A 22,761-nucleotide genomic window follows, 5' to 3' on the forward strand; every position below is an offset into this window, starting at 1 on the left:
GAGTAAGGAAGGTGTTCCCTGTAAACGTCCTTGTATTAGTGTTGACCCTCCTGTGTCGTTTTCTGAGTCAAGGGATACTTTGCATGTTAGTACTATTGTTAGTACATCTGCTGAACGCAATGTGTTTGTTACTAGTTCTGATACTCATTTAAGTAAACCTGTGTTTGTGCAATCAGAACCAGATATTAAGTATGAGTTTCCAGCTAGCCCTAGTGAAACTAAAGTGGTTGCCAGTGCTTTAAATACTTTTCCAAATGTTAATCCTTCTGTTTATTATAGTAATAATGTAAGTAATAGTACTCGTACTACTGACACTGTCACATGGTCATTGTCGAGAGGGATCACTTCTCATGTTGGTAGTAGCCCACCGGTGTTTAATACTAGCTACTTAAAGCCTAGTTATGATCCTAGTGTTTTTCACACTACTATTGTACCGAATAGTCAGGTACCGCGTAACAGTGTTGCCACCTTCAGTGGTATAACACCAAGTTCGTTGCCTTTTGCGATTAAGCAGAAAGATTTACAAAATTTGCTTCATTGTCAGACTACGTTTGGTTTGTAGTTGAAAGTTACTGCAATATATGTGAAACCCCGAGTACTTCGGAACTTGTGGAATTAATTTTTAATTGTTTACCGCCTAGGGACATGCGTTTGCTGTTTGTTCAGCAATATAATAGTGTTGATGAATTAATGAGTAAAGTAGCGTTATTATCTGGGATTGAGGATACTTCCATGCACGAAGTTAGGCCTCCGACAAAGACAGTATTTGCTAAGCAAGCTAAAATCATCAATCGTAATTCAGAACATGTTGACAGTAGCTGTCAAACTGAATTTTTAAGCTATGCTCAGACTGACAGTAGAAATAACAATAACAATAACCATAACATTAATAATTATCAGTATAATAATCGATACCGAGGAAATAGTAGAAACCGTTATCGTGGAAGAAATCGAGGACGTAACGGAAGATATCAAAATAATGATAGGAGACGAGATGAAGCATCTTCCAATCCAAGGGAAGATCAACCTTCATCTACTTCGGAAAACTAAGGTTGCAGTCTTTTCCGAACACGGGGGGAAACGACTGCTGTATTTCTACAGTCCCCGTAGATAATGATTCAGAAACTAGTGTCAAAATTTATAATGTCTTGGTCGAGTCATTATCTGGAGATTAAATAATGATGAGAGCAATAATGCTATGTCATTTAACGTAAACTTTGTAGTCGAGGAGGATGAAGAAAAAGAAAAGCCTGACTATTATTTTTCTTCTTCCCCTGTTGTAAAAGGGAACATTGGAGGAGTCCAATTAACCTGTACTATTGACTGTGGATCTGATTTATGCCTTTTCGACTGGAATATTTGGAAACAATTAAAACTAAAATTCTCATCTGCTAAATTGCGACCATATACTGGTTCATCATTGGGTGCCTTTGCCGGTACAGAGAAGTTTTCAGTTCAAGGTGTCCAGATATTTAGTTCAAGGTGTCCAGGTATTCAGGTCATTATTTAGTATAGTTTAAATATTCAGTTTTACGTGCAACAATAAAGCCAACAAGGTCTGTCTGTCTTTCTATGTCGGCTACGCTAATGGAGACGGTGGTGATGAGTTGAGTTGATTTTAGGTTAGCGTCCCTTTCAGCAGCGAAGCTATATGAGACGTGAACCTACTGATTAACGTGGAACCCGAACCACATGAGCTCCCCGCCGGGACGGTGGTGATGAGAAATGAATGAAATGTTGGATTAAATTCACGTACACGGTGTTTGTCCACCACAAAGTTCATTCTGATTGGAACAGGATTTTGAACCTACGATCTTTCATGTATACAGTGTTTGTCCACCACAAAGTTCACTTGATGGGAACAGGATATTGAACCTGTGCCCCTATACACCAGAGGTGAACGCTTTACCAGAGAACCACCGTCACCTCCCCAAACCCCCGAGCTAAGATCTAACGAGAGAAACAATGAAATGAAATCTGAGTTTTACGTATCGCCAGTGCATGTAATTTGGTATATCGTAGAAATTTCTTAAAGGAAAATACGATTGGTATCATACCAAAGAACGGGTATCGATGGAGAGATGTCCAGTCAATTGAAGCAGGACAATGGATAGCTCCCCATAGTTTTCGGGGTCGCTGTGTTCAGTGATGATATTCTGAACTTAATAACACATCATCTAAGGGGGTTGATGTTGGGGATCTTCAGGGTTGATATCGAGACACGTAAAAATAATTTAAAATGAACAATAGTAATGTCAAATACATAATTTTCGGCGTTGCTGTGTTCAATGATGATACTCTGAACTCAATAACACATCATCTAAGGGGTTAAAGTTGTGGGGGAGGAGGGGGTCTCCAGGGATGATATCGAGACACGTAAAAATAATTTAAAATGAACGATACTAGTGTCAAATACATAGTTTTCGGGGTCGCTGTGTTCAATGATGATACTCTGAACTTAATAAAGCATCATCTAAGGGAGTTGATGTTGAGAGTCTTCAAGGTTGATATCGAGACACGTAAAAATAATTTAAAATGAACAATAGTAATGTCAAATACATAGTTTTCGGCGTTGCTATGTTCAATGATGACACTCTGAACTCAATAACACATCATCTAAGGGGTTAAAGTTTTGGGGGAGGATAAGTTTCCAGGGATGATATCGAGACACGTAAAAAAAAATTTAAAATGAACGATACTAGTGTCAAATACATAGTTTCCGGGGATGCTGTGTTCAATGATGATACTCTGAACTTAATAACACATCATCTAAGGGGGTTGATGTTGGGGTCTTCAGGGGTGATATCGAGACATGTAAAAATAATTTAAAATGATCAATAGTAGTGTCAAAAACAAAGTTTTCGGCGTTGCTGTGTTCAATGATGATACTCTGAACTCAATAACACATCATCTAAGGGGTTAAAGTTGTGGGGGAGGATAAGTCTCCAGGGATGATATCGAGACTCGTAAAAATAATTTAAAATGAACGATACTAGTGTCAAATACATAGTTCTCGGGGTCGCTCTGTTGAATGATGATACTCTGAACTTAATAACACATCATCTAAGGGGGTTGATGTTGGGGTTCTTCAGGGGTGATATCGAGACATGTAAAAATAATTTAAAATGATCAATAGTAGTGTCAAATACATAGTTTTCGGCGTTGCTGTGGTCAATGATGATACTCTGAACTCAATAACACATCATCTAAGGGGTTAAAGTTGTGGGGGAGAAGGGGGTCTCCAGGGATGATATCGAGACACGTAAAAATAATTTAAAATGAACGATACTAGTGTCAAATACATAGTTTTCGGGGTCGCTGTGTTCAATGATGATACTCTGAACTTAATAACACATCATCTAAGGGGGTTGATGTTGAGGGTCTTCAGGGTTGATATCGAGACACGTAAAAATAATTTGAAATGATCAATAGTAGTGTCAAATACATAGTTTTCGGGGTCGCTGTGTTCAATGATGATACTCTGAACTCAATAACACATCATCTAAGGGGGTTGATGTTGGGGGGTCTCCAGGGTCGATATTGAAACACGTAAAACTAATTTAAAATGGACGATATTAGTATCAAATACATAGTTTTCGGGGTCGCTGTGTTCAATGATGATACTCTGAACTCAATAACACATCATCTAAGGGGGTTGAAGTTGTGGGGTCTCCAGGGTTGATATCGAGACACGTAAAACTAATTTAAAATTAACGATATTAGTGTCAAATACATAGTTTTCGGGGTCGCTGTGTTCAATGATGATACTCTGAACTTAATAACATATCATCTAAGCGGGTTGAGTATAAAATTCACGTACAGATTGTTTATACATTAGATAATACACTTGAAGCAAACTGTGAACATACATTTGTTTCACTCCCAGAGAATACGAAAAAAGTTACAATTCATTTTAACTACTTAAAAGGTATGCTATTTTTCCCTTGAAACTTCTGCTTTTTCCGTATAACGAATTTAAATTTATGTGTATATATACTGTTTATATTTATTTGGAATATGCTTATAAGTAACCAGTTCATTTCTTTTTTATTTTAGGTTGATTATAAATAAAGATAAGTGTATCAGACTTTCCTTATCCTTATCGACATTATTATCCCATTGTTAATAACTTATATATAGCCTTTTTTTATTTATTCATATATTCTTTTAAAGCGCTTTTATTTATATTATATTTGAAATAATACGTATATATCCACTATTTACATATACATATCGGAAAATTTTTGTTTTGCATTACGTATATACATCTGGGGAGTAAAAATGGAAAAGAAGTGTACGTAAGAGTTATTAAAAGAGATTACCGCATTTATTAATGACATAGAAGAAGAAGAAGAAGAGGAAATCGCAATAAATAAAGAGACGCAAGTTCTTCTAAAAGAAATAGATGACGTAATCGGAATAGAAGAAGAAGATCATCATGAAAGGAAGGAAGAAGAAAATGAAATGAAGAAAGGTACAGAAAAGGAGGAAGAATTTATAGAAGAAGAAGAAGAAGAGGAGATGATCATCAATACCGAAGAAAAAGAAGAAGAAAGAGATGCTGCTATTGAAATTCAAATGGCAGAAGAAAAAGAAGAACGACTATTAGAAATATTGGAAAGTGCAGGTAATAGAATGATATCAGAAGAAGAAGAAGAAGAGGAAGCATCCGTCCGTATTGCCTAAATTAAAAAATGGATAGAAGAAGGAACAAAAGAAGAAGAAGACGTCGAAGAAAGAACAAAAGAAGAAGAAGAAGAATTGCTAAATTTAACGTTCTCCCAAATAATAGGAGAGACTTACAATGAGGAAGAGAAGACAGAAGAAGATGAGTTCTACGAAACTGAGCTAGAAAAATGGATTACCAATTTATTTCCCAATACTGAAAAAGAAGATGATGATCAGCAAGAAGTAATATATCCATCAATTATGGAAATATTAGCTGAGGCTAATACAGAACATACAGAAATAGAAATTGAATTAGTCGAAATAGAAAAAAGAATGGACGAGTTGCTATCCGTATTTGCAGCAGAACGAAACTCAAATGTGCAAGTAGGATTTGGAAATAACAGCCGTAATGATGAAAACAATAGATTTCATATAATAGAAGAACGTAGAAGACAATACAGAAGATACAATATGGAGGGTACAATGTTAAGATTCCGCCTAGCCCCCGTGCGTGCAGGTGAAAATCCTTTTACTGCAATTGAAACAAGTCTACGTGCTTTAATAGATTATTTGCTACGTAATGTGGACCAGCATGATTACGTAGGAATAACAATCACAAAAGTGAGAGAAGGACATCGCCCTTTTTGGTTATCGTTCAGAGAAGCAAGAAATCTCTCAGCAGAAGTTCTATGGACAAGTTATGAGAAAGTACTGCAAAGTAATGCGGCTTTTCTTATAAATGAAGATTGCATCGTGAATTTTCATCATGTACGCATGCCGAGAGGGCAAGGTGGATTGAAACAACATATTATGAATAATGAAGAATACGTAAAGGCAAAACGTGGTATTGTTACAATTAAGAATAAAGGTACAAGGTGTTTAGCACATGCAATCGTAGTTGCCATAGGACTGAAAAAGTACAAGGGAAGAAATCAAACTGAATACAGAAGATATGTAAATCAATATAAATATATAATTGAAAAAGAAGCAGAAGACCTGTGTGAATCTGCTGATGTAGATCTCAGTCATGGTGGTGGAATTCCTGAAATTCGTAAATTTCAGGAATATTTAAAGGATTATAAAATCACAGTGTATAGGGGTTTTTCAGGAAGTGATGTTATGTTTGAAGCACCACCAAGTGATAACGAGAGAACTGCTTTAAATTTACTCTTCGTAGATAACCATTACAACGTCATTGAAAGCTTGACAACATGTTTTAGCTGTAAGTTTTATTGTGAAAGTTGTCATAAGAAATATGAAAAAAAGCATGAACATTTAAAACATTGTACAGCTGTATGTTATCGTTGCCATCAGAAGCCACCATGTGACTTTTTAAGAAACTCATATTACTTGCAATGATTGTAATCGAGAATTTTATGGCCAGTCATGCTATGACTATCACAAGTCAGCGCCGTATCAAAATGGAAAGCCTTTATGTTCCATTGTGAAATGTTGTGCCCAGTGTTTGAAAATTTATATAGTGAAAGAAAAACGTTCTCACGTATGTGGAGAAACTTATTGCAACATTTGCTATGATATAGTACCACCCAATCATGAATGTTACATGAAAGTGAATGAAAGGAGAAAATCAAAAAAAGTCAATGAAAAAATTATCATGGAGAAGAAAGCTATGATTGTGTTTTATGATATTGAATGCACACAAGATACGAAAATAGAAGAGGAGAACGTAAACATATATGAGCATATACCTAATGTCTTGGTTAGTCATCATACATGTTACAGATGTTATGAAGACAACGACATCGAAAATAATTGTATCGTTTGTGGAAAACGAGAAAATATATTTGACGGAGAAAATGTAATAGAAGACTTTCTAAAACATCTTCAACAGCGACGCCCAAACATTAAATCAATAACATGTGTAGCCCATAATTCTAAGGGCTATGATGCACATTTCATCATTAAGACCATGGTTGAGAAGATGAATTGGACTCCAGAAGTAATCATGAATGGGGCAAAAATTCTATCTCTTAAAATAGGGAACGTAACATTCATTGATTCACTAAGCTTTCTTCCTATGCCCTTAAGTAAATTAAGTGGTGCATTTGGTCTTCAATCGTGCAAAGGATATTTCCCACACTTTTTCAATCGGCGTGAGAACCAAACATATGAAGGTACACTTCCAGACATTAGATATTATGGAGCAGATAGCATGAAAGTAGACGAAAGACGTAAGTTTCTCCAATGGTATACTGACCATCGAAACGATACCTTTAAAATGAAAGAAGAACTCATCAAATATTGTGTACAGGATGTTGAAGTATTACGTCAAGCATGTATTTCCTTTAGGAATACATTTGAATCTGAAACAAATGTAAATCCCTTACTGGAATGCATTACAATCGCCAGTGCATGTAATTTGGTATATCGTAGAAATTTCTTAAAGGAAAATACGATTGGTATCATACCAAAGAACGGGTATCGATGGAGAGATGTACAGTCAATTGAAGCAGTACAATGGATAGCTTGGGAAGAAAAAACAAGAAACATCCAAATTACCAATGCTGCACGTAGTAAGGAAAAACGAATTGCATCAATGAAAGTAGATGGTGTATGGACAGATCCCAACACAGGAAGAATACACGTGTGGGAATATGAGGGCGATTTTACACATGGCTGTATCTACTGCTTCCCTAACGACAGAGATAAACCCATCTATAACAATGCTACAGATACCATGGAATTTCGATATGAAGCAACAAAGAAGAAAATCCAAAAATTAAAAGATTTTGGCTGTGAAATATGGGGTTGTGAATTTAAAAAACAATTGGCAGGAAATGAAGAGATGAAGAAGTATGTTAGTAATCATCCGTATACAAAGAAAACACCATTAAATCCTCGTGACGCTTTTTATGGAGGACGTGTGAATGCCATACGTTTGTATCATAAAGCACAAGAATCTGAAGGAGAAACCATCCAATACAAAGATGTTATTTCATTGTACCCCCATATTTGTAAGATTAAGAAGTTTCCAATTCGTCATCCTACTATCTATCTGCCTGGAGATTCAAATATTCCCACCATTGAAGAAGTTGAAGGATTAGTTAAACTAAGTATTCTACCTCCAAAAAATCTCTTACATCCAGTTCTTCCTTACAAGTCAAATGATAGATTGATGTTTCCACTTTGTCGTACATGTTGTGATGAATTAAACCAGTCATCTTGTAATCACAATGATGAAGACCGAGTTCTACATGGTACATGGGTAGCAGATGAAGTAAGAAAAGCATTAGAAAAAGGATACAAAATAATAGATATTCATGAAATTTGGGCATATGATGTTGTTCAATATGATGAAGAAACAAAAAGTGGCGGCTTATTTGCAGAGTACATAAACACTTTCCTGAAAGCAAAAACGGAATCTAGTGGATGGCCATCATGGTGTGAAACAGATGATCTAAAGCAGAAGTACATTCAGCAATATTATGAAAAGGAAGGAATACGTCTCGATGAAAATAAAATTCAACATAATCCAGCACTTAGAAGTTTAGCTAAATTAATGTTAAATTCGTTTTGGGGAAAATTTGAACAACGTGAGAACATGGGTCATGTAAGCATTATTAATGATCCAAAGGAATTATATGAGAAATTAACATCTCATGATATAGACGTTCATCAAATATTTCCAGTAAATGATGATATGATATATGTATATTGGCAATACACAGATGAAGTTCCTGTTTCACTACCAATAGTAAACGTCGTCATAGCCGCATACACAACAGCACAAGCAAGATTAGAATTGTACAAGTATTTAGATCAACTGCAAGAAAGAGTATTGTATTTTGATACAGATTCAGTCATTTATACGCAAAAACCTGGTGAAACTACAATTCCAACTGGTGACTTTTTAGGCTATTTAACAAATGAAGTACTCGAGTATGCTAAAGAGGCCTATATTTCAGAATACGTCTCGGCTGGACCCAAGAACTATTGATTACGTATTTTTGATCCCAGTACGAAGAAGGAGTTTCAAGTATGCAAGATACGGGGCTTTTCATTAAACTATGAATCTTCAAAACACCTAAATTTTGATGTAATGAAGAAAATGATAGTAGATAGTGAAGAGGATGCGGAAGAAGAAGAGGAAGAATCTCGTCCCACTGAAGTCAAAATTACCAATGAGAAAAAAAATTGCCGCAGGAAAGACCATACTATCGTCAGCATGCCCGAAACAAAAATTTATAAGATAAATTATATTAAACGACGTAGAATACCAAATTCATATGATACTCTTCCATATGGCTACACTACTTCCAACAAAAGAAGAAGAGAAATGTAAGAAGGTCCTTTCATAAATATACGTATGAAGAAAGAATGATCATGCTCTTTAACATGGACACGACGTGGAAACATCCCTTTTCATGTATTGTTGCCGGACCAAGTGGATGTGGAAAAACTTCCTTTGTAATACGATTCCTGTCCAATTTATCGCGTATGGTTAATACATCGTTTCGTCATATTTATTGGTACTATGCAGAATGGCAAAATGCATACAGAGAAATTTCGACAAAAGTACAATTTATTGAAGGATTACCTCGAACAAAAGACTTTTTACCTGAAACTGGACCACATCTTATCATTATTGATGATCAAATGTGTGAAGTGAACCGCAATATAGTTGATTTCTTTACAAAGGGTTCTCATCATAGAAATCTTAGTGTACTATTTATTACACAAAACATATTTCATCAGGGAAAAGGAAGCAGAGATATGAGCTTGAATTGTTCTTATCTCGTATTATTTAAAAATCCAAGAGATAAATCACAAATTAAACATTTGAGTTATCAACTAACTCCTGAGAATCCAAAATTTCTTCAAGAAAGTTTCAACGACGCAACAAAGTTACCATATGGATATTTCTTTATTGATTTAAAACAGAATACGCCAGATGAACTTCGTTTTCAAACAAATATCTTTCCTGATGATATTTATTATTACGTTTATGTTCCATCGAAATAGAAGAAGAAGATGTGTTTATAATGTTTGTTTTAAACTGTGTTTCTTCATTCTGACAATATGTCTCCAAGAGTAAAACACGGAGATCTTCTTCGTACGCTGAGCAAAGCAAATCCTAAGCAGTCGAGCAAAGCAGTCGATATGCATGGGCTGTGCCATTAAAATCTAAAAGTACAAATGATGTCTTAAAACCATTGAAACTTGTGTTCAAAGACAGAAAACCAATTACATTCCGAACAGATAAAGGAAGTGAGTTTACTAATAAAACAATACAGAAGTACTTAGAGGACAACAAAATAAAACATATTACAACTAAAAATCCTGATATAAAAGCTAGTATTGTAGAACGTTTTAACAGAACTCTAAAAGAAAAAATGTGGAAGTATTTTACAAAGTATCAAACGTATAATTATTTAATTGTATTACCTCTTCTTGTGAAATCATACAATGAAGGTTATCATTCAAGCATAAAGATGTCACCTGCAAAAGTTTCTCAAAATAACCTATTACAAGTATGGCATAATCAATATGATAATAAAATAAAGAAGAAGAAGAAGAAGAATCCAAATTTCTCAAATCATCTTAAGATTGGTGATACAGTACGAATTAGTAAAACTAAACGTACATTTGATAAAGGATATATGCAAAATTGGACTTCGGAAATACTTAAAGTGAAGAAGATAATACCAAGAGATCCACCTGCTTATGAAATTGAAGATTTAAACAAAGAACCACTGGATGGATTGTTTTACAGAGAGGAATTACAACCTGTGACGTTATCAAAGACATTTTACATAGATAAAATCATACGTACAAGAAGAAAAGGCAGCAGAAAAGAATATCTTATTCATTGGAAAGGATATCCTTCTTCTTTCGATTCCTGGATACCTGCATCATCCGTAAAGAAGATCGAGAATTACAATGGAACTTGATGGAGATTTTTACGTTACGCTTCCCAGTAATAGTTCTATGGAATATTTTCCTGACAACACCTTAACATCATACACTACGAAACTTCATCAAAGAATGGAATTCCATGAAAAGTGGGAAGTGGCTATTGTTGAAATTCATTATCCTCATTCAATATTAAATATTAATGACGAAAATAATAAAATTTTTTACAAACCTGCAAAAAGTGATGAATGGAAATTTATAACTATTCCTGTACGTTATTACACTGACATATCAGAATTGATAAAGATAATAAATACGTACAACAGATTCACAAATTTACATATTTCTTATACTCGTGAGAGTAATACCTGTTTTATACGACGTCTTCATAAAGACATAGATGTAGACGTTGCATTATCACCAAGTGTTAGTGCGATGTTGGGGTTTGATCCAAGCGTTGATTTACAGGATATGCAACAAGGCCAAAGCATTCCAAATTTACGTTTAGGACTTCCATCTACAATGTATGTGTATTGTGATATAATTCAATCTGTATTTGTTAGAGATACAGTAGCACCGTTATTACGTATCATAAATATGAATCCTGTGAATCATACATTTGGAAGTAGTGTTATAGAAATTTTTAATCCGCCACATTATGTGCCTATAGAGAAGATGCATTTTGAACACATCAAAATAGATATAAGAGATAGTACAGGCTCTCCACTGGCATTCACTTTCGGAACTGTATGCGTTAAACTGCATTTTCGGCCAGTGCGTCAACATCGACAAATATGAAAAATCCATATTTACAATATCATCAAAAACAAGCTCTTTCTGGAACTGGAAACGTTTATGTTGGTTCCCCTTATCAAGTTGGACATGGTATTGGAAGTTTCCTTGGAGGATTATTTCGTTCTGTCATGGCACTAGTAAAACAAGGAGCTAAAACAGTAGGAAAGGAATTATTAAAATCTGGAGCAAACGTTATTACTGATGTCATCATCGATAATCAACCTATTAACGAATCCTTTCATCAACGAATGGGTGAAGCGAGATCCGTCTTGCAAGAGAAAGCAAAAAATAAACTGAAATCTATGCTAGGATCTGGATATCAACGAAGGAAAAGAAGAATTACACATCATTCCATTTTTAACCCTTCATCATTACACATCATCAAGCGCAAGAAGAAGAAGAAGGGCAAGAGGAAACGTACACAGAAAACAAAGAAAAATCAGTCTTATAAGAAGAGGAAGTTATCACACGATATTTTTGATTAAATCATCACCATTATGGCTTTCTTACATCATCAATCCTGTAAGTGTGTAAAAAGTGAACTAGATATTTTTCCTATAAAACCAAGGCAAACCAGTATATTGGATAATCATGTTGTTACATACAAACCAATCAGTTCACTAGCTGATAATGCTCCTATAGGGTTTGTCATCCCAGGAACAAGTGACGAATACATAGATCTACCACATACTCTACTTTACATCGAAGCTCAAATCGTTAAGCCTGATGGATCAGCATTTGGTGAAAGTGATAAAGCTGTGGCTCCTATTAATGACTTTTTAAATTCTATGTTCAGTGAAGTGGAAGTGTATTTAAATAAGAAACTGATTTCATTTCCATCTCGTAATCATCCATATCGACCATACATTGAAAAACTGTTAAATTATGATGATTCTGCTAAAAATACTCATCTTCAATGTGCATTCTGATTTCAAGATACTGCTGGACATATAGATGCAACATCTAGTGGTAATAGAGGATTTCAACGACGTTATGAATTAACAAAAAAAAGTGCAAAATTCGACATGCTTGGACATCTTCATTGTGATATTTTTAATCAAGATAAATTTTTAATCCAAGGAGTAGAATTACGTCTCAAGTTAATTCCTGCAAAGCCAAACTTTTGTCTCATCGCTAGTGATTCGTCTGTTGAGGCTAAAGTGAATATTTTAGACGCTGCTTTACATATTAAAAAGATTAATGTTAGTCCTACAATAAAACTAGCACATAACAAGCTTCTACAATCAACAACAGGCAAATATCCTCTCACAAGAGTGCAAATGAAGTCATTCGTCATTCCAAAGGATCTTCAATCAAAAACAATTGATAATTTATTTATGGGAGTATTACCAACTCGAGTGATTGTGGCGTTTACACAAAATGATGCCTATACAGGAACAATAACTTCAGATCCATTTCATTTCAAACATTTTGACATCAATTTCTTATCTCTATACATTGATGGAAAACCTGTACCTTCAAAACCATTACAACCAATTTTCGAAAACCACCTCTATGTTTCCTCATATCATACCTTATTCTGTGGATCAGGCATTCACTTTTCCAATCATGGCAACAATATTCCTCGCCTTGACTTTCCTCAAGGATACACTATCTTTGTTTTCGACATTACTCAAGATGGAGAAGCCAGCGCTGTGCAGCATTGGAACCTTATACGTCACGGCTGTGTTCGTCTGGAAGTTCATTTTACGAAGCCTCTACCAGCACCTATCTCCTGCATTGTGTATGGAGAATTTCAATCTCTCTTAGAAGTGGATCATCAGAGGAACATCATCATGGATTTTTAAAAGTACGTTATTTAAATATCATATCATATATGTACATGTCTGCATTTTTATACATGATGTCCTCTACACTAGATTTATTGAATGCTTTGCAAACAAATTCTTTATTTCACAATCATTTCGTTGGCGTATATGCAGCCAATGAATTACCAGCACATGTTCCACTACCTGCAGCTATCATCATAAATACAGATCCCTCGAACAAACTTGGCACACACTGGATTTCCGTATATATTCATACTGACGGACGTGCCCACTACTTCGATACATTTGGATTTCCACCATATGTAATGCATCATATTCAATTTCTACGTAGAAATTCCACTTCTTATACATTTAATAATAAACAAATTCAAAGTGTGAAATCGTCCCTATGTGGTCATTATTCATATCTTTTCCTATGCTTCAAAGCTAAAGGAAAGTCCTTAAATGAATTTCATTACACTTTCTCATCAACTCCAGAAAAAAATGATCGTCGCTTGCTGTATTTACTTTTACAGGTAATCATGTCTTCATTCTTCTTCTTCGTTTGTTTTGATTACTTTCTTTTCATATTATTGCAGGTAGTCATTTGTTCTTCTTCTTCTTCTTTATTATAATGTGTTTGTATGTATTATTATTTGTTGTTTTATTTGTTCATGATTATAGATAAAATAAATTTTAAGTTTGTTTTTCAATTTTTTTCATTTCAGAGAGTAAAAGATCGTCATCGTGTGTATGGACATCATCATCATTGTACAGATTGACTTCTATCTACGTTTCATCACCAATATCAACAGCAGTAGTATCATTAATTGAAATGTGTATAGTCATCATCAGTGAACAGTATATGGCAGTTGTTCTTTTAAATCTAACGTTCTTTTAAAATGTACTATACTTACCGTCGTTTTAATTGTGTAAATAGTTTCATCAGCAATAAACACTTTGTATTATTTTTTCTCTTTGAAAACAAATGTTTTATTTCTTATTTTCTCCGTTTCCTAATAAACAAATGTTTTATGATCAGTTATGTAATTAAATACACATATCATAAAACATATTTTTAAGTCATTGAATTAAAGAATTTCATAGTGATTTTTTTAAAAAAAGATTCTAAAACTGATTTTTAATTCAATGATGTAATCACATAACTACATAATAATAATGAATTCAAATACTTAATCAGTTATTCTTTCGTAAATTAAATCAAGTATGTGAATTTAACATTATTATTATGATAGGACTTTTGTTTTTAAAATTTTAATATTATTTATTTTAGTTCCTTTTTTAAAAAATTAAAAAAAGTCCTATCATACTTAAGACAAAGTTGTATAATAATAGTTTCAAATACTAATCTTTATTTTAACATTCATTTCAAGAATTTGAATTCATTATGTTTATTATTATTATTATACGTATCACTTATAATATACGAGGAAAACATGTTAGGATTTTTTTCTTATAAAAAACTTAAAAATCCTATCATATTCAGGTGTATGAAACGAACACAAAACACACACAAATAAAACATTTCACTTTTCACTATATATATTTTTATTACATTTGATATTACGTTGTTTAGTATACATGAAAAAAACAAATCAATTTTCTTCTTCTTCTTTATGAAGAGTCGTTCACTTCATTGATACCCTCCGAAGGTTGAGTTTCGGTTTCCCCCCACCATGGCTGTGTCGATACACTATCAAATAAATCACCCATAATTGAATCTATGAGTTTTTGTTTGCAAAATACTTTCATTTCCAATTTTAATCGTTCACCATCAATGTTCACATCACTGTTCTTATCAAGAGAGACACTTGGAAAACTGATGTTCATACCATTAATAATACTATGTTCATCTACACAGGTATGGATCCCGGCAAGTCCTCTGCATGTAAGACACTGCGATTGTACATGATTACGAATAGTATCTGTACACAAGTCAAAATATTCACGTAGCACAACACTACAAACTTTACTGTTTTTCACAGCATGTTCAATACACGGTAATATTTCCAAGAAATAAAGCCAATCACTTGAAGTTAAGTACACAGTGTTTCGAGGAGCATGAAGTGTTCCTTTTTTCTCTAACATCACTAATTTTTCACCCATTAGTTTTCGCACCACCAGTTCGTTTTTTCGACCAAGAGATTTTATAAATGTAATTTCCACTTGAGAATTTAAATAGGCCGTAACAAATGGGGTTAAATGTACAAGTTTCTCCCACTCTGCCAAATTTAACTCCACTCCAAACACAAGTCCTCTGCCAACACGAATCACTGGTTCAAAAGTATCACTATCCAGTCCAATACAAATTAATTTGGTTTTCATTGAATTAAGTCCATATTCAACATTTAACAAGTACTCTTTCTTGGTATCCATAGCTGACGCACAAGCACTCAAAGACATATTACTCCAGTCGCTGGTCAGCACAGAATAACGACACTATGCATACAGATGACTGTGTATGCATGAAGAGTAGGGGCGAAGAGGAAAATTCATGTTTCATCTTGTTTGTACATGCTACCATACACCTACGATGAGTAAACCAGTTCAGTAAATTCAAGATCGTGCATGTTACGTCCAGATACATTAATCTTCATTCCTTTATATATTAAACAGACATTTCCACTTTGTAAATACGTTAATAATGCACCATTATCTGCTTCCAATTTTTCAGTACAACGGCCAGGTAAAATCACTTTTTCGCCTCCTTCAAATGTCACACATGCCTTCCTACCATATACCGTTGTAATTATCTCACAGTTTACAATACGAAATGGTACTCCAATCTCCAAATCTCGCATTTTTGTAAAGGGCACCATTGATGGCTTATTAAGCTTATCTAATAAACTCATTGACGATGACATCTTTAAATTTTTTGACGTTTCTTCCTTTGCAACAGCTGCTAACAGAATGATCTACACAAGCACATACGTTCCGCTTACGCTCTTCGCAAGAGGGGTGGGGGGTTTGGGGATTCAAATTATTAACCAATAAACGACAAGAACACGAAAAGGCATGTTTTATCTTGTTTTTTACATCTGGTAGGCGTCCAAGAGTATACTTCCTTATTCTAGCATAGCAACATACTGGTTTACACCGGTTTAAGCCCCGTAGGAACGTTCCCACGGCCAAAATTTTCCCACGCTTATGAACAGGGGGATATCTTCTGGAGGAAGAGGTAGAATGACTGATGCTGTGAACGATATAAAAATTGATATGGGCGTTGATGGAATCGGAGAGAAGTGGATGATGAGGATTGAGCATTCCGGACGTATTTGAGGCAAAGTTTTTGTACATGGAACCAAATGTATGGAAAAGTGACGCGAGCATAGAACTCTGGAGCAGAGCTCGGGAGTTTGATGTGGTATAGAATTCTGAGTGTATGATATTTGAGGATCTTAAGTTTTTGATAAAAGGGGATAGCTGCCAAAACCTTACGGTATGGCCGTAACTAAGCACAGGTCGAAGAATGACTATATAAGTGCTTAAGAGTAGCTTTGCAGAAATACTCCAGGTTGTGCCAGAAAGTCGTTTTAATAGATTGAGTCGATTATATGCCTTTTTGTTGATGTCCTGGACATAGTCTTCCATCTGAGGTATGTATCTATGGTGATTCTTAAGTATTAACGGTTTTGGATATTCTAAGACGGTTGTCGTTAAGAGTGATGGAAGGAAGTGTGAATTACTGTGAAATCTGGAGCGTTCCTTAGGAGGCAGAAATACTGTGGTTTGGGTTTTAGCAGCATTGGATTTCAGTCGCCGTTTATTACACGACAGAACAAAAGTGTGTATTATTGGTTGTAAGGCGTTGTTTACTTAGTGAATAATACGGCAAATTGCAAGAAAAGCTGTATCATCAGCGTATGGAAATAACTTAATATTTTCTGGGGGAAGAGGCATGTCAACAACATAAAGTAGATATAAAGAGGGTGAAAATAAAGAGCCTTACAGCGTTTGCACACGTCCCCGGCAATGCCGGATCCGGTTCCGACAATGCCGGCGATGGAATCGGCGGCAATGTAATCAAATGGTAGCTGGCACACGCTTTCCGACCCGGCAAAAAAGCCTGTGGAACTCCCGACTCCGACAAATGCAGCCGGACTAGCCGCCGACATGTCGGTGTCGGCTCCGGCTCCGGTTTTGTCGGCGGCAATGTTTTATTATGCGTGGATGCACACGCAACCGGTAAAGACGGAGCCGGCTTGCTGATAGGTTTCTTCAATCTAGCTACAGTGAGTGAGTGGCAAGGCGTTGTGTATTCTTGTTTCTTTTTCTGTATTTGGATTTTTTGTTTACTTCCGGGTTTTTTTTGTTATTTTCTTTTTTTCACATCATATGAATATGTAATGAAGAATGAAATAATCAAAATGGCTGTGAGGTACCACAAATATAGTGGCTTGCTATTTACATAAATTCTCAGCAAGGGAAATTCGGATCTTGTTTGAATTTTCCAACTACGGCAACGCGGAAAGTGAGTTTCACAGATGTATGTATGTATATTAATTTGTTATCTTCTACAGCTGAAACTTACTTAAACGATTTAAACAAAGGGGTCGTTGGATTCGTTTTGATAGAGAATATGTCTTAGCATATATGAAGTCATAATTTTTAAAAAATCAACATGGCGGAAATGAACAAAATGGAGATACGAAGAAATTATGAATCTAGGATAGTTGTCCAGTGCTTATCTTGTTAATTATGAAACCCAGTATGTACTGTATAAATATCCATCATAATCGTAGAAGTAGGCATTCCCAAGCATAACAAAGGTTGTAAATAAAATTAAAGTAAATAAAAACTACAACACAACTACAGAAAGAACTGAAAATGCACAAACAGAACAAGAAAATTTTCATTCTTGTGGTTGCATACTTTTTTACCTTATAGATCATAATAAAAAATATGTACTCTGTCTTTTCTGGTATTTGTTCCATAGAACGATTGTATACTGAGTGAATAGGCAGCCGCAATGTTGCCTTTCCAGAACCTATTATTATTATTATTATTATTATTATTATTATTATTATTATTATTATTATTATTATTATTATTATTATTTTACATAGCTTGATCTCAGCCTGTTTCAATTTTGAGAAATTTAAATAGATGTTAAAATTATGGCAACAAAAGTGAAAAAAGAGAAAGAAACCAAAAGAAGGCCATATACCTCGTGCGCACACATCCACACAGACAAAGAGCCTTGTTTTTTCGATCTTTTGTTAAGTCTCCCCCGAGGGCTCTTGCAAAAAAAAAAATCAGAACAGCGCTGAATATGATTACTAATTCGTTGTACTAAGAAATCGAACGTTTGTTTTGATATGCGAAATTAATTAATTAAAAAATTTCGAATCATATGTACGCAGCTTTTCATATAATGTATAAAACGGACTCATGTTCTCTCCTTCACGTTCAAACTCAAACTACCTTTCGATACCTGCTTTACAGGGATGTGTGTGCAAAGCAGCGCCGGCACCGACATTGCCGGAACCGGCTCCGGTTTTGCCGGCTGCGTGTGCAAAGCAGCCCCGGTTCCGGTTCCGGCATTCGCGGTGGCTCAGTGGTAGAGCGTTCACCTCTGGTGCTTGGGGTCCCGGGTACGATCCCAGCCCCCGCCAAGTGAACTTTGTGGTGGACAAACACCGTGTGCGTGGGTTTTCTCGGGGTTCTCCCGTTTCCTCCCACTTTCTTCATTCCACCATTTCATTCATTACTCATCATCACCGTCTCCTTTAGCCTAACCGGCATAACCGTGGGACGTAAAACTCAAAGATTTCATTTCATTTTTCCGGTTCCGGCATTGTCGGTGCCGGATCCGGCATTGCCGGGGACGTATGCAAGACCACTTAGATATGCCTGAGTGCATAAATATGGTTTGATACGACTGTTGATTAATATATTCGTAAGTACGGTGGCCAAACAAGAAATTGTAAATAAAACGGATATATGCGATTAGAAGGCGAAAATGTAGCAGTTTTGAAATCAAACCCTAACGCTACACGTCAAAAAATGCCTTCTCTAAATGAAAGAGTGCCAGACAGGATGGCTTAGTGGTTTTATACTGCTTATGGATGCAGTTGAGGAGACGCAGAAACTGATCGTTGATGCTAATTTGTGGGCGGGAGCCTGCTTGATGGTGTGGTAAAGATGGTAATGAGAAGGATGAACATGAAGTCATTTGAGGATATTTTTTCCTAGGATTTTGGTTAAGATTCTGTTGAGCTGTATCGGACGGTATTCTTGATTTTAAAAAACAAGATAAATTTGGATGATTTCTAAGATTGGGCGGTATTGGTGGACTTTGTCTTACATGTCGATAGATGTTATTGATTTCAGGGTCATTATAACATTTATGATAGATGGCATTAGTGATTTGCTTGGTAGAAATGAAGGTAGTGAGTGCTTTGTGAGTAGATATGTTGGGTTGAAGATGAACATGTTGTGAATTGAAGTTGAAATGGTCTACAGGATGATAATTAAAATGCTAAGTGAATGATAGAGGTGTGAAAATCTCCTATAATTAGGAAGCAAAGGTCTTAGCTTCTTCTTGGTCTCTGTGCAATTTCCGATCGTGATGTAAGAGAGGATAAAAGGTTTGGGTAAATTTACCAGCTAATGTGTTGAAACGCATCTAATATTGCGAAGGGTGTGATATGGCAGAAATTGTGTATCAAATTTTAATCCATTGTCGTAATTTATATACTTTAAGATAATTAAACACTGTTCGGTGGAGGGCTCTATGATGCTAAAGAGCTTCGTGGTTGCCAGTGCAAACATATTCTGTATAGATTTGACGTGAGTGTTTAACTAGACGAAAGTACCGCGGAGGAATTTTAGGATGATGAATTGATATATATGCGGTTTGAGAGATGAACTGCTCAATTGCGAGTTGAATGATTGGTGGTAAAGATTAGAGTGGATTAACCCTTAGAATACCAAGCTTACAATGTTAGGTAAAGTGAGTTATTTTGACCCATTCCTGCTTCATGTAAAAAATATATATATCAAGTTTCATTCAGGGAGTTAACATTTCTAACGTACAATGAAAAGGGCAATGTACCTGATCTTTCTTTATATTACAGTACATTTTATACGCAGTATACACTGTCAGTGGCGGCTCGTGATTCTTTCAAACAATACTTGAATTAGAGTACGGTAACATTAGAAATTTATACATAGATATACGCTGTCTTTGTTAGGAATAAATTCTTTCACACATAGTATTTTGATTACACCTGACAGTCCTTGCAGAGCGATTTGCTGGTGCAGTGCGCTTTGAAAGCAAGCATTGACAGATTACATACCTTCGAGGTGTAAAGAATTACGTGGTTTGCGGAATGGTTAATGGAGGAATACCTAAAACATTAGCCCACTACCTATCTTTGATATTGTAGCATTTCTTTATAAAACATCATCTGGGCCAAATTGATCCAGTCTTGGTATTCGAAGGGTTAAATTCATTTTCAGTAAAAGGAGGATAGGTCGCTGACATTGTATGAGTTTAGTACATTTAGTAGCGATCTACATTCCAGAGGATCTAGAATGTAGATGAAAATACTGTGGGCGAGAGATCATGTGATCACTATGTCAGGAGTAGTGTTAGATCAGGAACGGATTGGTTTTGGTAATGGGTGAATGAAGCCTGTAGTGGAGGCAGTGATAAAATTGTTAAAAGCAATTTCTCTTGGTCTGAGCGGCTATGGATGTTAATATTGGAAGAGATCAGGTAATGTCGGAAATTATTAGAAATATATTGGAATGGGAGGGGAATAGGGCGACGACCTGGTAGAACATAAATGAATGTCATTGTGACACATAAAGATTTGTATTAAATAGTTATGATTAGATGTTTTGGAATATTAGATGGAGAGTCAATACTATACCATGTGTATACCAGTTAAAAAGTGACATTAGTGATAGTTTGTTGATATTTACTAGGGATATAGTTATGAAGAGACTGGAAGTGTGGGAAGAGGAATTTAATATGAAAGTGAAGAAAAGATTAATGGAAAAGGGAAGGCGGTTAGGGTGGAAGTCAATACAGGAGGAGGACATTGACAAAAAGGTTGTAGTAATAGGTGATGTGACGTTGTCGGATGATGAGAAGAAAGTGTTAAGTTTAGGATATAAGTTTAAAGTGAAAGAACAAAGATTGGACGCAGAAGAGGTTATATACTCGGTAGAGCAAGCCATAGTTCAAGTTCAGGACAAGGAGATAAGGGATAAGGAGAAAGGCTAAGGTGATTGTGGAAAGCAACATAAAGAAGCCAAGGGGAAACCTTTCAAAACAGGAGTACAGTGTGTTGAAGGATATAAATAAGCGAAAAGACATATGTATGCAACAAGCGGACAAAGGTGGTGCCATTGTGGTGATGGAAAAACAATGATACAAAAAACATTGAATGATATCTGTGATGATACTTACGAGGTGATAGGTGAAAGATCTGTGTGTGAGGAAATTAAAGAAAAAGTTTTAATATCACTAACAAAAGCAGGTTTTGAAAGAGGTCTTAATAAAGAAGGTAGGATACCGGTAATGAAAGGTTTTCCAAAAGTTCATAAGGAGGAGGTAAAACTGATACCAGTATTAGATTGCCGAGGAAATATATTTGAGCCATTGGAGGAGGAGTTAAAGAAGGTTGTGGAAATGTTAAGGAGGCAATAAGACAGTAGCAGTGTGAAAAACTCGGTTAAGTTAAGAAGAAGGTTGGAGGAAGTAGGACAGAGCAAAGCTAAAACAATCATTGTCAGTGTCGATGTGAAGGCTATGTTTCCAAGTCTAAGAAGAAACAACATTGTTAAAGTCATCACTGAATTGATGAAGGATAGGAAGATCAATGGTTGGAGTGGAGAAGGACTGAAGGAGGCCCTGAAGACTATATGGAATAACAGTTATTGTGTTATAGGTGATAATTTATTGAAAATCAAGGAAGGACTAAGCATAGGTTCCAGGTTGAGTTCAGTGCTAGCAGAAATTACTATGAACGACTGGGAGAAGAAAGTAAGGATGAAAGGAAGTGACAGATTAGTGTTTTTTGCTAGATATGTTGACGATTGCTTGGGGATTTGGAAAGGAACTGTAAGGCAATTGGAAAAGTTTGTAAAGAAATTGAGGATATAGAGAAAGGCATACAACTGGAGCTAGAGGTAGAAAAGGAAGAGGCTATAGTTTTCTTGGATATGAGAATAAGGAGGAAACAAGGAGTGATATAGACAGAATGGTATCAAAAAAGTTGCGCGTCGGGAAACTATTGCCACGCCCGAAGTGATGTAGATTACTCGACCAACAGGAATTTCATCATTAACATGGAGAATAGAATTAAGCAAATCACCAGTGAAAGAGACAAGGCGGAACAGAGTATACAGTCATTCTATAAGCAGGTGGAGAATAATGGATACGATAGAAAGAGGCTAAAATACAGAAGGAGATGGGAGAAGAGAAACAAAGAAAAAGAAATAAGCCGAGAAAGAGAGCAAAGTGAAGGAGGAATAGAAGAAAGAAGAAAAATGTGGTGGGAGATAGAAAGTTTGGGAGAAGAAACAGAAATCATTAAAAGAATGCTTAAGAAGATGGGAGGAATCTCAACTTACAGAAAAGGGAGCAAGAGGCTTCTGTATGTAATAAGGGAAAAAAGAA

At 35.5% G+C, this 22,761-nt stretch overlaps 1 protein-coding gene across 1 annotated transcript; it reads left to right on the forward strand.

Annotated features, from left to right (window-relative positions):
• Positions 1-21,891: 21,891 nt before the first annotated feature.
• LOC145675228 (uncharacterized) lies at positions 21,892-22,245 on the forward strand. Its single transcript, XM_081745609.1, has one exon. The coding sequence runs from the start codon at positions 21,892-21,894 to the stop codon at positions 22,243-22,245; it is 354 nt and encodes a 117-aa protein (XP_081601735.1).
• The last annotated feature ends 516 nt before the right edge of the window (positions 22,246-22,761 follow it).

This window comes from Thermobia domestica, chromosome 18 (assembly GCF_964235325.1).
Source record: "Thermobia domestica chromosome 18, izTheDome1.hap1.1, whole genome shotgun sequence".
Lineage (NCBI taxonomy): Eukaryota > Metazoa > Arthropoda > Insecta > Zygentoma > Lepismatidae > Thermobia > Thermobia domestica.